The sequence below is a fragment of the Camelina sativa genome, chromosome 16, assembly GCF_000633955.1.
Source record: "Camelina sativa cultivar DH55 chromosome 16, Cs, whole genome shotgun sequence".
Classification (NCBI taxonomy): domain Eukaryota; kingdom Viridiplantae; phylum Streptophyta; class Magnoliopsida; order Brassicales; family Brassicaceae; genus Camelina; species Camelina sativa.
In genome coordinates, this window is record NC_025700.1 from 21,619,717 (window position 1) to 21,633,040 (window position 13,324).

The following is a 13,324-nucleotide window of genomic DNA, read 5'->3' on the forward strand; positions in this document are numbered from 1 at the left end:
GTACCAATTTTGGAATTGCTTCTGTTGTTTTGGCTACTGTTTGTGTCAGAAGAATTGGACAAGCTCTTCTTTGTGTAGTGGTTACTGTTTTTGACTGTGGGTTGTATGTTGTTTGGTTTTGGATACAGAGTTGGATAGAGATGCAGAGGAAGAGCAGATCAAGGTGGCATACAGACGATTAGCCAAATTTTATCATCCTGATGGTACCTTTTCTGGATCTTTAGTTAGAGCTATTTGTAACAATTCCTTATTGAACTGCGATTCAGATGTTGAGTGTGTTTGTGAGGTTTATAGCAACGTAAGACCTGGCCAAAACCTTCTGTTTATCAGTACATGTAGCCAGAACAGTCAGTTTTTATATACATCTCACTCTATTGTGTTAGATTCAAGACACTCTTCGTTTGTATAAGTAGTTACTTTGTTCTCACGAAGTTGTAGCTCTATTTTTTATTCTGTAGTTTATGATGGAAAAGGGAGTCTTGAAGAAGGAGAGACAGCAGAAGCAAGATTTATCAAGATTCAGGCTGCATACGAGTTGCTCATGGACTCGGACAAGAAAAGACAATATGATATGGATAACCGAGTGAATCCACTGAAGGTATATAAAAAACTTGGGAATTTTTCTTTTTTATCTCTGGAAATTTTGAGGATGAGATGTTGGGGTTTGTGTAGGCCTCTCAAGCTTGGATGGAATGGTTGATAAAAAAGCGTAAAGCATTTGATCAGAGAGGTGACATGGCGGTTGCAGCATGGGCTGAGCAACAACAGCTGGAGATTAACCTACGTGCTCGTCGTCTTTCTCGTTCTAAAGTAAGAAATGAGAAAGTCTTTATGAGCTTGTTCTTCTTTCACAAAGTAGTTAATTTTCATTTGCTCTGTGTTGAATCTGTAAACTTGTGTTAAGGTGGATCCGGAAGAAGAGAGGAAGATATTGGAGAAGGAGAAGAAGGCATCGAGAGAGTTATTCAATAACACTTTAAAGCGACACACGTTGGTGTTGAAGAAAAGAGATATGATGCGAAAGAAAGCAGAGGAAGATAAGAAATTGCTCATCACTCAGCTATTAGCCGCAGAAGGTCTCGAGCTCGAAGAAGAAGAAGAAGAGGAAGAATCAGCCAAGTGAGATCCCCAAACATATTGGAAGCTTCATCTTCGATTTCTCTACTTCAAGTAAACTAAGCACTTTCTCTTTCTCTTGTAGTAAAACATAAATGTAGATATCATACTAAATTACAAGATCTTCACTGTACGGTTCACCATCAAATTTCTTGATTAGGAAGTACCAATCAATATATACATCATGAGAAACAGAACAGATCTAGTAGTACCAATCGCAATTACGAAGAGGTCCAAGACCAAAGCAAAGCAAATTACACTGACCAATGAATAATAAGTCAATAAGGGCATAGAAGATTATTTAAAAACCTTAATTTGGGCAAATAGCATTCCATTTCAGTTTCAGAGGTTACAAGAACATAGTAAAAGGAAACCCGCCAAACTAAACGGGTTAAAAATGTTGAAGGCTGAAAACTTCAACGTAACTTGACTTCCAAGTGATGATCATTCATTAGTCGTCACTCGTCACCATCCTTGACATCTGAATCACGATTATCAGCATCATCAAGAGAGACTAGTTGGAGAATGAGACAACCATTGGATCTGTGAGCTCGAAGATACTCGTGACCACGCATTTTCTCTTCCTTTAATAACAGCCGACCATCACTCGTGTACTCTCGCTTCAGCACCGATGGAACGTTCCACGGCAATATCGGAGACGGGTGTATCTCAGGCGTCACCACCTTTTTCTCCTCTCTGCTCTCACAGGGAAACCGGACATCATCTGTCTTGTCAGAGAAAGCGTCAAAGCAGCTCTCAGTCCCTATGTAGTTACCGTTGTCGGAGACAGAGGACGTCGCGAGGGTCGCAGTGTCTTGGTAGCAAGTATTGAGAGCCATTACGATGGAGTGTTTTTTAAAAGGCTCTTTCTCTATCTCTCTATCTATGAACCGAAGTAAGTGAATGTTGGGTTAAATAGAAGTTAGATTCTTTCATTTTTTACTTGCATTTTGGAAGTTTTCTCTATAAGAAACTAAACAGTGTATACTAAGAAATAAATGCATGTATTGACCAAAGAAAAAGAAAGAACTACATGTGTCGTTCCTTTTGGACAAACGAGAATGTTTTGTATTCGGCTCGGTTCTATAATCCGAGGCTGATTGTTTCCGGTAATGATATTTGAGTATTGACTAGTAATTGTTCTCTCAAGATGAGAAAATGAGAAAACTTTTGTAATGTTTGCATGCAGCTTATATAGAACTGTCGTATCTGGTCTTTAATATAATTAAATTTCACGAAACACAATGTCTATAGCTCATAACTCAAATACAAAACTGGATAAAAAGTCTGGGAGAGATAAAATTCAAAAATTGAATCACTGATCACCAGGAATTGACTTGATAATGTCAGAATCACCTGAAACAGTCCAAAGATGAAATCATTTAGTAAATAGAACGATGAAGAACCAGCAATAAAATACACAAGGCAAAAAGCAGTTAGTTAATTTTACCAGGGTCAACGATGCTCAGACAAGAAACACGGAAGTACTTTCCGCAAGCTGTACCCAGTTCAACGTTGTCTGAAACACACGAAAAACACAGTCAAGCCTTGACAACTATGTTGAATATCATAAACATTCATCTCATCTACTTCCTTTGATGATATGAAATGAAATCATCGGTCAAAGAGCTACTAGATACTGAAGGATGATTAACATGTTTGTGACCAACAATAGAGTCCATTTGGTATCAAGTAAAACATGTAACTCTTGTGAGACATCAATAGCAAATTCAAGCTTACAGTGATCAAGCAAAAGATAGACACTTTACGTCAATAAGCATTATAGTTTTCATTATATCATAATCACCTCAACGGCCCATAGAAGCACAAATATGTACACTTGTAATCTACTTAGGATTGATTATACATTTCTCCGTTACCAAACCTAATGTGGAGCAAACTAACAATAAATCAACAAGAGCTAAAGATGAGTGGTGCAAAGAAGAAAGAAACTTACTTCCATTGTAGTGGTGGACACCAACTTTGGCGAGCATAGCGTAGTACTCAATCTCTGATCTTCTCAAAGGTGGGCAATTGGCGGAGATTAGAATCAGTTTCCCTGTGAGAACATAAAACAAAAACCAGAAATAAACAACAAGTTAACATTTTTAGGTATGCACACCAAGTGTTCGACGAAATTACACACACCTTTGGAGCCACGGAGGGATTTGAGAACGGACTTGTAACCAAGAGTGTATTTACCACTCTTCATCACAAGGGCCAACCTACTGTTGATACCCTCATGAGACTTCTTCTGCAATGATAAAAAGCATAAAGGCTATTTAGTCATTGTTGGACACATTGAGATCGAAAACGATACCTAGATGAGGAGAAAATGATTAAAAAAAAATTTGATGAGAGGACGAACCGTTTTCTTGGCAGTCACCATTTTCGCCGGCGATGAATCAAAAATGCTTTTTTTTGGACCTGTGCGGTGGAGGAGAAGCCGAGAGGAGGAGGAGGAGCACGCTGACCAAACTCGACTAAGCGCCGCTTCGCCTCGTTTTATATTCTGTGTCAATGTTCTCTGCTAGGGTTTTGCTCTTTCTCAGTTTTTTTTTTGTGAAATTTCGATTATACCCTTCATATTTTCTATACTTTTTGTAGTCCGTTTTAGTGAAGTTAGCGACTTATAATCAGCATTAAACCAGTTAGTTGTACATGTCTTGGTTAAACATTTTGTCGACATGAAACGTATTTGAATACTTCGAAACTTTTATATGAATATATCACGCAGAAAAAAATAGGATAAGGTTAATTATATAAACATAGGATTTTTGTTTTTATTTCTGGCATACATGCATATAATTTGTTTATGTTTCAAGTTTCAACATTTTTTGTTTGCCGGTGCAGGACAATTCGTATTCCAATTTTTTTCTTTCTATCGATTCAATGTATGAGTTAAGTTCTATATACATAAATGGGATGAACTGATTATTAATCTCTCGGTTCAGAGTATACTGCGAAAAATGACATATTGTTTTGGTACTTTGCCATTTTCCGTAAAAATCAGAATATGAATGATGCCTTCCTCCCTTATATTGTATAGTTTTAACCTTGTGGTTCATCAAACATGGTCTTATATTCGGAATCAACCTTGTGGTTATAATGTACGTCTTCCTTAGATAGTATTATTCTTTAATTTTCCAAAATGCTGTAGATCTACCAATTTTACTACTTTTTTGTTTTCTTTTAGTTCTACAAAAAAAATTTACTATCGTTTTGTAAAAGTGGTAGATTGGAAAAAGAAGAAGAAATTTGTTACTAGTATAATGAGTAAAATATTCGAAGGTTCTAAATCGGCATATGTAAATCGGTCGGTCAAAAATGTATAAATTACACAAACAGAGCAAACTTCGCATTGAAGATCTCTTTCTTTCTCCATCTCCTATCTTTGTCGGCGCGTACCAACAACAACCGAGACAACACAAACAAACAAATCTCCACGTGTCCAAAACTGAGACCAGGTGGTCGTCATGTACAATACTAAAACATACATTAGTAACATCCAAGAATATTCCATTCGAAATTACGAACCCTAGCCTTTGCCTTCCTTTTGAAGATCCTTCATCGAGAGGCACATCTTCCCTATAATAAGATTCACTCATTAATTATATCCCCCTTTATACACCATGTAGTCTAAAGTTTGCGATAGTTTTTTGTTGCCATTGTACCATTTAAATTCAGACTCACTTTCACATGCATGTTTTACTGATAAAAAGAGAAAAACATACAAGAGTTGAATCTTTTATTTCTCACATGTTTCACAGCGCATATACAATGTGATCACAGTAGCTAGAACAAGGTGATATAAATTAGTAGACTAGGAAATAAATAAATAAATTTATTATATTTTTCATCAAGAAAACAAAAACAAAAAAGAACATTAATTATGGTAGATATATATACTCTACATATTAATTATTCCCAAATACTTTATACCACCCACGTATATATATATATATGCGCCTCTTGGGCAAATGCTGGAGTTAAAATTTTGAGTAACACTTTGTTATATAATAAGATTAAAAGAAAACTTAGTTTTATATAAAATGAGTATAAATGGAAGTAATGTACGTACGTACTCATATATGACTGATTTGTATAATAAGAACAAAAACCAATCCGCTCACTATTTGTAAGTCTCCTTCTCTCTCTTTCTCTTACAAAAAACACACACAACATAAAAATCTCCTTTCGTCGGCTCATTTACGTAGTATATACGATTTTCAACTAAAATCAAAAGTATCGTACCAATTCATAATAGGATCGCGTTTTGATTATTTGCAGTGTCCATTGGATATATGGGTCGGGTTAAATTGGAGTTAAAGCTGATAGAGAAGAGCACGAACCGACAGATTACGTACTCAAAACGTAAAAAAGGTTTGATAAAGAAGGCTTATGAATTGTCAACACTTTGTGATATCGATCTTGCTCTCCTCATGTTCTCCCCCCTCTGATCGCCTTTGTCTCTTTTCCGGTCAAAAAAGGTATATATTTCCATTTCTTGTTATAGAACATTTCATGCTTTTCTTCTCGTTACTGCTGTCCAGCTTATGCTTAAGTGTTGCGCGTATGTATGCTACTGCTGCCCATTGACAAGCCATATCTTTTTTTTGGTGGTGGAAAGCCACCGAATAGTAATTTTGAGTTCTTGAATTATTTTTTCTACTGCTTAATTTGTTGTTATTTCATACTAGTATTCAGTAGAGGTGCAACCGAGCGTCGACACGTTTTCACATATTACTGAAGCTTTTAACTTACCGGAAGTTCCGGGACATTTTTAACAAATAATAGAAATTTGGGGTATTCCGTAAATATAAACAGTTCCTGTGTGCTTCTATCTATAATAACAAAAGTTCCATAAATAGGGTTGAAGTGTAATTTAGTAACTAACAAGTGTTTCGGACTTTGTCTGTAAATAAAGAAAGTTCCTCATAAATAATTAAATATATAGTTCCACTGATGAATAGTTGATAATTGATTCTTTCATGATATAAGTCGAGAAAAATGAATATTTTATGATAAGTTGTTTTACTAATTTTCGAAATAATATTATATTTGAATTGTATTTCCACATGGCCATACTCTAGTAGATCAGTTAGTACCGACTAATACAAAAGCCTCGCAGTATACGTCGCACGCTATATACAAAACACGCATGTTTTCAGACATCAATGCATGTAAAATTAAATGACTCGGTGCGAGTCCCCTTCCATCAGATAAAACTTGTCTTTCATAGCTTCTTTTTTTTTTTAGAAACTAAAAGTTTGAAAACAGTTTGCTCACTAACTGTAAAACAAAATTCAGAAGCACAGACCAATTCTACTTCTACTCCATTTCATAACTTATCTCCTTCATCCTCCGGTTTGCCGCAACTCGGTCTGTTCTCTGTCCTCTTCCAACGATACATAAATTAGTCGTAATGTTATATACTTACATATAACATATATGAAAAGTAAATGTAAACTCACACATGGATGATGTTGTATCTTCACTTTTGACTTAAATTCAGGATCGAGGACGTTTTCGCGAGGTACATCAATCTTCCTGATCAAGAAAGAGAGAAGTATGTGTACTGCATCAATCTACTTGGATTTTTTTTTTAATAATATATATCTATTCACATGTCTTTTGGATTTGTTTTTTATAATTTTCAGTGCCATAGTTTTCCCCGATCAAAGCAAACGCCAGTGAGTAACATCACACACACTTCAAATTAATATAGTATATAATATTTAATTTTTATCTATATTTTGCAAATAAACTTTCCTCCCTGTTTTGCAGAGGTATTCAACACAAAGAGGTGAGACTACTTAATCAGTAAAAAAAACAACACAGTTCAATTACTTGGGTCCATGCACATAAGCTCTTCACAAGTTTCAGAATGAAGTATTTATTTTACATAAGTGTATATATTGTAGTTTTTAATCAACATTTTATTTTTGTGACAGTATCTGTTAAGAACTCTTGAACAACTCAAAACTGAGGAAGACATGGCCCTCCATATCAACGAACCACGGTTTCTTTCTTTTCGTCGTTATAATAAATTTTGTATCTAGCACTAATACAATGATGTCTTCGTATGTTTTTAAAATCCATATCTGATCTTTTATTTATTTCATGACTCTGCAATATATAGCCCTGTCCTCTCCGATGTCGAGGTTATTAATTTCCCTTTTCCCTGTTAAATAAATTATATAAATAATTTTTAAAGGAATTTGTCTAATCATATTTGCAAATTTTACAAGGCTCTTGAGCAAGAAGTTTGTAGATTACAAGAACAGCTTCAAATCTCAGAGGACGAACTTAGGTATTTTCCACTGATTAGTAACTGTAAAATTTCATGATTTGTAAGTTGTATTGACGTTTATGATATAAATTTACAATAGGAAATTCGAACCAGATCCAGTGAGGTTTACATCAATGGAGGAGATTGAAGCATGTGAAACTCATCTCATCAATACCCTGACACGTGTTGTTCAGAGAAGGGTAAACCATACTACTAGACATAACAAATTGATGTGCTATTAGAGTAGAGAACAATAAGTTTAGTAATTGATTATTGCAGGAACATTTGTTGAACAAGTCATGCAAAGCACCAAGTACCCAACAGAGCATAGAAGGAATCCCTCTAAACAACGTCGTAGAGGGATGGTCTGTTGCTGAGTCCGAACAAGCCCATATGATAGCCAGTTTAGCCCATCATTCCAGTCAGCTAAGGTCATTCTAGGGTCAAAACCATTTTGTTTTTATATACATTAATAATAACCGATGTTTAATTGTAATATGGGAATTTTTTTTTGTCAGCTATGATGATCTGCTATTGCAAGGGAGTTCACAGGGAAGAGAGAGCAGCTTTATGCGGGGGTGATGAAGTGGTGGTAGCGGTGGAAGAATTATCAGTAGAGTTCGTCTCACCCCAACCAATGCCAAAGCATACTCTCCCGAAAACAGAAATGTTCGTAAAGTCTTAAGTCTCTCATCTTTGATCTTTATCTTCCAATGTCCATCTTTGTAGTTCCCTTTCTCTGCGATCCCACTCAAGTTACGCTTTCTAATTCAATAATTCAGTCTTAGTAGTCAGAACTTGCGCAAATTCTCAGGCATTGCGTCGTGCACTCTCCACCAGGTTTTATGTGCTTCGTCACTTGCAATCATAGTCTCTGAAGCATAACCAGGGTTTGTTATAGCCGAGGTAAATGAAGAACGTAGAGGATTGGAGCATCAGCTCCAAATAGACTTAGCTTCATGATCTTAATCACTTACACAGTGCCATTCTCAGAGATCAACAAGGCATTTGATTACATGTTGAAGGGAGAGAGTATCCGTTGCATCATCACGATGAACACTTATTATCAACCAAACCAATCTAATAAGTGAACCAAATAAGTTGAATTCAATTGACCATCAAAATTAAGACCAAATGAGCACTTCAATAGAGATACATATGCTTGACGCCATTCTCTAGCCCTTCAAGCTAGCCAATTCTGATGTCCACTAAGGCAATAAAAGAAACACATCTCCTACTACAGCAAGATCAAAAAGTACTCTTTCTTTACTTCTCTGTCTCAAATTGTTAAGACTTCGACACAAAGCTTATAGTAGAAGAAGAAGATAGAAAAACACTCTTGCAAGAAAGGACTCACTTGTAGCACATTGGTCTAGGCCATTTCTCATCCTCGCATTTGTAAATCTTGGCATTTGCATATCCAAGCTTAATGGTAATGTTCCAATTCATTCTTAAAACGAACAGTCTGCACAAGAGAAGGAGATCAAACAAATGATGTATCTGAGTCCAATGGATGAGCCTCTGGTGACTAAATAGAGCATAGATTCAAATTACTCATGCTTATAGAACTGTGAAGAGGGGTAAAGCATATTCATTATCTACCTGCACACCAGAAATAGCTTTCACAACAGTGGAATTTCCATGAGCGATATGTCCAATGGTTCCTGAAATATAACAATATGATCTTTAGCTTCTATGCATGGTTAGTTTTCCCGACATCAGCTTATATAAAGACCAAGGAGCATGAGTGGAAGTTGAACGAAACTCAAAAATTTTTACCTACATTTATAGTAGCCTGACGAGAAATGACCTCAGGAGACAAAAGAATGTAGCGCAGTTACATCCCTTTTTTTTTAAGATCTTGCTCAGCAATACCTTTGTTCCTAACATTATGAAACATTCAAGAAAGTAGAAGAAGATAGTTAGACTAATTACCAGCTATATAACATAGATGGTTCACAAACGCTGCAGCTATGAAATTTTTTGGTGTACCTTCTCCATGAGATTCATAGGTGACAAGACCTTCTGGATGGTTCACAAAAGCTCCAATGTATTCCTTCACATAGTTTGCTGAATAACTGCATCGATTACATTTTCAAATTTAACAGATTAAGGACTCCACAAACAACCAAACAAACAAATGAGTTAAGCAAAGAGATAACTTACCCCATAGCAAAGTCAAAACGGAAATCTTGAAACCCAACAGCTTTGCGCAGCCAACGAAGCCACCAGATTATACCTTTCCTAACAAAATGTTAAGTGTGATCAATATTAAAATTATCCCCTGTGCTTCGCTTACCCTGTTTTAGTATAAGTTTTCTTTAGCTTTCAGAACATAGTGATATCTATCAAACAGGTAATATAAATCATCACTCACCAGTCCTCCGGTACAAGAAGTCACGGCGTGTTCATCCCACGGTAAGAAAGTTCCATCATAACGGTTATACAATCCACCATGTCCTCTCGTTGTCCCAACACGATGATTGATAACTATATCAGCCAACTTTTTACTGTTTCATCTTACGAGGTAAAGATTCCAATAGATGCTCAGAGCCATATGCTGAGTTTAGTGATTGAGGTCATGTGGAAGATAGGCTGGAACTAATTCTGCAGTTAAAGATTCCAATAACCAATTCTGCAGTTAGTAATGGCTATTTGATTAAACACTCAAATATACAAAAGCTCATTAAATCTTGGAAATCAAAAGTAGTAGAGCTACTGCTACAAAAGAAAACAAAAAGACACTTACGTTGTTATAGTAACCCATATCGACACAAGGATCTGTAAAACCGAAACCTCAAACACTGTTCTGACGAAAACAGGTTGGATTTAACAATTACTTGCATCCAGATAGATAGCATTTCAGATAGATCAAACAATAAGTGATATGCGTAATGAGACACAAACTAATAACAAAGATCCTAAACTCCAAATATTTCCACCAAGATAACAGAATTAGTAAAGACTAACATTTGCTTCAGGACAGATAAATAAAACACTAGCAAATACTCTCCAATCTGTTAAGTCGCGAAGACCATCACCCATGAAATCACCAGAATCAGTTTGATATTCTTACCGTAAAAAGCTGGCAACAGTTTTGTTCTGAATCTACTTCATTCTTCAAAAAACATTCAACGAGAGAGAGTCAATAAATCACGCGCACAGAATCGCAAAAACCCGTCAACATACAAAACTATATTCACACGAAAATCAAAATCTTAGATTTAGAAGAAACACGAAAAAAAGATACCTCTCTTCTCTGACTTGTTGTTGATGGCATGACTTTCCATAATCAGTGTTTTTAACACTCGTTTCCCTGCAATGTGGCAATCAACAAAAAAACAATTACAAGAGGATCGTGAGACCAGAGTTGGTATCAGAATGGTTATTAAGAATGTTACCCACCTTTACACATTTTGCTGATGACTGCGTTTGGCTTGAGACAACTGTGGCTGACTTCTTTGGCCTGAGTGCAGAATGGATTCCTCAGAAGACTAGCTATCTTTCCAGCATATGCTTTTATTAAAGTCCATCGACTTGTCTCCCTGAGGAAACTGCAGTGGTGGTTTAGGCAAGAAATGGTCTCCTTGTTTTATATCTGCTCTGACATCCGCATCCCTGAGATTACTGCTAAATGAACAAGAAGAAAACATAATTAGAATGGCCTCTCATGATTTCACGTATCTACATTAGTATAATCTCACAAAGAATGATATAGAACCTGGCCTTGATGTTGACCTCTGTCCTTGTTTTATATCTGCTCAGACGTCCGCATCTCATAGATTACTGCGGAATGAACAACAAGAAGAAGAAAAAGAAATAGAATGACATCTCATGATCTCACTTAACAACAATAAAATCTCACAAAGAAAGATATAGAACCTGGCCTTGTTGTTGACCTCTGTGCTTGCTTTGGTAGGAGTAAATTGTTATTTTCTGAGGCTTGCTTTGTGTGTTGTAGCTACTGGTTCTAACACGGCTCTTTATCCTGCAATAATAAGAATGGTTAAAAAAAAGTAATTGACCTTAACCAATGGTGATGAATGATTGAAACGAAACCTGGAGGGTTCTTCTTCTTCTTCTTCGTCTTGGACGTTGCTCATGGTCTGATTCATGGATTGGTAGAGCTAGCCAGCATCTATGTTTGTGACACTCGTTTCCCTGCAAATTGAGACAATCAATCAACACATGAAATTAAAAAAAAAAAAAAAAAAAAACATTATAAAGCAAAAGTTGTATAAAGCTTTGGTCCCCACGCTTGGGCCAAAGATGCCGTAAAACCCCACACCAAGAACTGGATGCTAAACAACAGACAGAAGATTATAAAGGAAAAAAAGAGAAAAAATCAAGAAAAAAAAAAAAAAAAAACCTCTGGTGGTTTAGAGAGGAGCTTAAGAGCCCATCGAAGTTGCAAAGTTTCACCTTTTGGAGGACATGTAACCTCTCCATGTTTACACTCTTTGGCCGCTCTAGTTGCAGTCCAAGAGCCCAGTCCCATATGGCCATATCAGCTGAAAAGAGAAAGAGAAAACAGCATCACAAAGATGAGTGTAGTTTTATTCAACGAGAATTGTCAATAACTCGAAAGTATGTCTGTGTATGTGTACCTGTGAGCAGATGATGAGATTCCTTGAGACAGCCAAAAAAGCACAGTGTAGCATCTATATATGAAAGAAAGGTCACTCTATTACTTATAACCAAGATTTAGCAAAACAAGGCCTGTGGTTAGTCAGGCTTAAGTGATAACGATGAAGTTTCGTACCTTTCTTTCGGTTAGCCGATATTTCAGCAACACTCCGTTATGAGCATCAACGTTAGGCCACGGGTGGTTCTTGACCTGTAACAACAATTACAAGATTCATAAAACCAAAGAAAATCAGAAACCTGGTAGCACATGAATGATAATGTAATGTAAGCAGTACCTTTCCCAGCTCATTTAGAATATAGGAGAACACTTCATAAAGCTTGGGGACTTATCGAGCTGAATAATTTGTGAGCCAGTAAAAATTCAAAAGCATGACCAAATAAATATTAAAGGGGGAAAGAAGTTACCAGCCTGAAAAAGCAAAAGCTGCATAACCACCACGCCAGGCTTTGGACGAGAGAAGTTGCCAAATATCCCGTAAAACCCACACCAAAGAACCGGATAATCCTAAAACACAAGATAAATGAAGTTAGACCCAATTCAAGATTTTCAATCTATTGCTAACAAGCAACAATAACGATGGTGAATTGAGCAACGAGACCAAATTATATGAGAAGATGTAAAAATAAGCTTAAGAGCCCGATTGAAGGCTAACAAGGCCATCTCCTCAGCCAATTCACTTAATCTCTCCACAACCAACATACACAACAGCGCTGGGACAACAGAATAGATTTGTTGGGCTGGACAATATATTTCAAGCGCTGAGACAGACACACTCTGAGGGATGTAGACATCACCGTATAATAAGGCCTCCTGTGAAATATGAAACAAAAGAATCGTGAGAAGCCATGCACAGTCTGAACAGAGAAAAGAGAAAAGAGAAAAGGAAGGGAAGATAAAGAGGAGAACTCACCAACGTTGTGTGAACAGGATCAGTAACTGTGAATCCAGCTGCTTCCTAGTAAACCAATAAACTTACAAGTCACCACCCGTTACTGTGTCTCCCTCTGACTGCAAAAAAAAGTTGAGCATCAAGACTAAGACGATATGAACACTTGAATAGACATATGACACATTACCAAAATTGTTTGGGTTGGGAACTAGTCCCAAGGACAATCTTTGTCAAGAGCTAGGATAGAAACACCCCCGAGGGATGTACACATCACCGGACCGGATATTCTGGCAATAGTCCTTCAAAGGCTTCCTGTGAGATATGAAACAAAAGAATCATGAGAAGCCACAATATGCCATTAAACCCTAAAAATTGTAAC

At 36.6% G+C, this 13,324-nt stretch overlaps 3 protein-coding genes, 1 long non-coding RNA gene and 1 pseudogene across 21 annotated transcripts in view; 2 read left to right on the top strand and 3 right to left on the bottom strand.

Annotated features, from left to right (window-relative positions):
- Positions 1-1,298, top strand: part of LOC104751688 (uncharacterized J domain-containing protein C4H3.01) — a 3,225-nt gene extending 1,927 nt beyond the window's left edge. Inside the window, exon 5 of the mRNA XM_010473691.2 lies at positions 905-1,298. Within this exon, the coding sequence (XP_010471993.1) occupies positions 905-1,123 (219 nt within the window). The 3' untranslated portion in view covers positions 1,124-1,298. The remainder of the gene's footprint in view (positions 1-904) is intronic.
- On the bottom strand, positions 1,575-1,955 carry LOC104753901. The gene has a single exon (XM_010476084.1). The coding sequence runs from the start codon at positions 1,953-1,955 to the stop codon at positions 1,575-1,577; it is 381 nt and encodes a 126-aa protein (XP_010474386.1).
- LOC104751690 (60S ribosomal protein L30-2) lies at positions 2,310-3,634 on the bottom strand. 2 transcript variants are annotated; one of them, XM_019237637.1, is made up of 5 exons: positions 3,485-3,634; positions 3,265-3,370; positions 3,074-3,184; positions 2,567-2,635; positions 2,310-2,472 (listed from the first exon to the last, which is right to left on the bottom strand). In XM_019237637.1, exons 1-5 carry the CDS (start codon positions 3,503-3,505, stop codon positions 2,432-2,434), a joined length of 348 nt encoding a protein of 115 aa, XP_019093182.1. In that variant the 5' UTR covers positions 3,506-3,634; the 3' UTR covers positions 2,310-2,431. The 2 variants fall into 2 exon arrangements, with proteins under 2 accessions (XP_019093182.1, XP_010471994.1); XM_010473692.2 differs by having other exon boundaries at positions 2,312-2,472; positions 3,074-3,175; positions 3,485-3,629.
- Positions 5,182-8,198, top strand: LOC104751691 (annotated as a pseudogene).
- Positions 8,191-13,324, bottom strand: part of LOC104751692 — a 9,262-nt gene continuing 4,128 nt past the window's right edge. For 2 of the 17 annotated variants that reach the window (XR_002036028.1, XR_002036024.1), the window contains exons 18-35: positions 13,133-13,257; positions 12,967-13,064; positions 12,655-12,866; positions 12,331-12,560; positions 12,171-12,245; positions 12,016-12,069; positions 11,778-11,919; positions 11,468-11,569; positions 11,291-11,396; positions 11,130-11,194; positions 10,814-11,035; positions 10,659-10,724; positions 9,786-10,526; positions 9,575-9,652; positions 9,401-9,486; positions 9,192-9,291; positions 9,011-9,072; positions 8,402-8,873 (exon numbers count right to left, since the gene is read on the bottom strand). This is a non-coding gene — a long non-coding RNA (uncharacterized LOC104751692). Of the gene's footprint in view, positions 8,283-8,328; positions 8,874-9,010; positions 9,073-9,187; positions 9,292-9,400; positions 9,487-9,574; positions 9,709-9,785; positions 10,725-10,813; positions 11,039-11,129; positions 11,195-11,290; positions 11,397-11,467; positions 11,570-11,777; positions 11,920-12,015; positions 12,070-12,170; positions 12,246-12,330; positions 12,867-12,966; positions 13,065-13,132; positions 13,258-13,324 lie in introns of those variants that run through there. The other 15 variants (XR_761859.2, XR_002036019.1, XR_002036023.1 and 12 more) reach the window with 15 other exon arrangements.

Coding starts and splice junctions, on each gene's coding strand:
- LOC104753901 (XM_010476084.1), bottom strand. CDS start 1,955: ATGGCTCTCAATACTTGCTACCAAGACACTGCGACCCTCGCGACGTCC.
- LOC104751690 (XM_019237637.1), bottom strand. CDS start 3,505: ATGGTGACTGCCAAGAAAACG. Junction 2,636..3,073: donor TGTCCACCACTACAATGGAA/GTAAGTTTCTTT, acceptor CGTGTGTTTCAG/ACAACGTTGAACTGGGTACA. Junction 2,473..2,566: donor TCTGAGCATCGTTGACCCTG/GTAAAATTAACT, acceptor GGACTGTTTCAG/GTGATTCTGACATTATCAAG.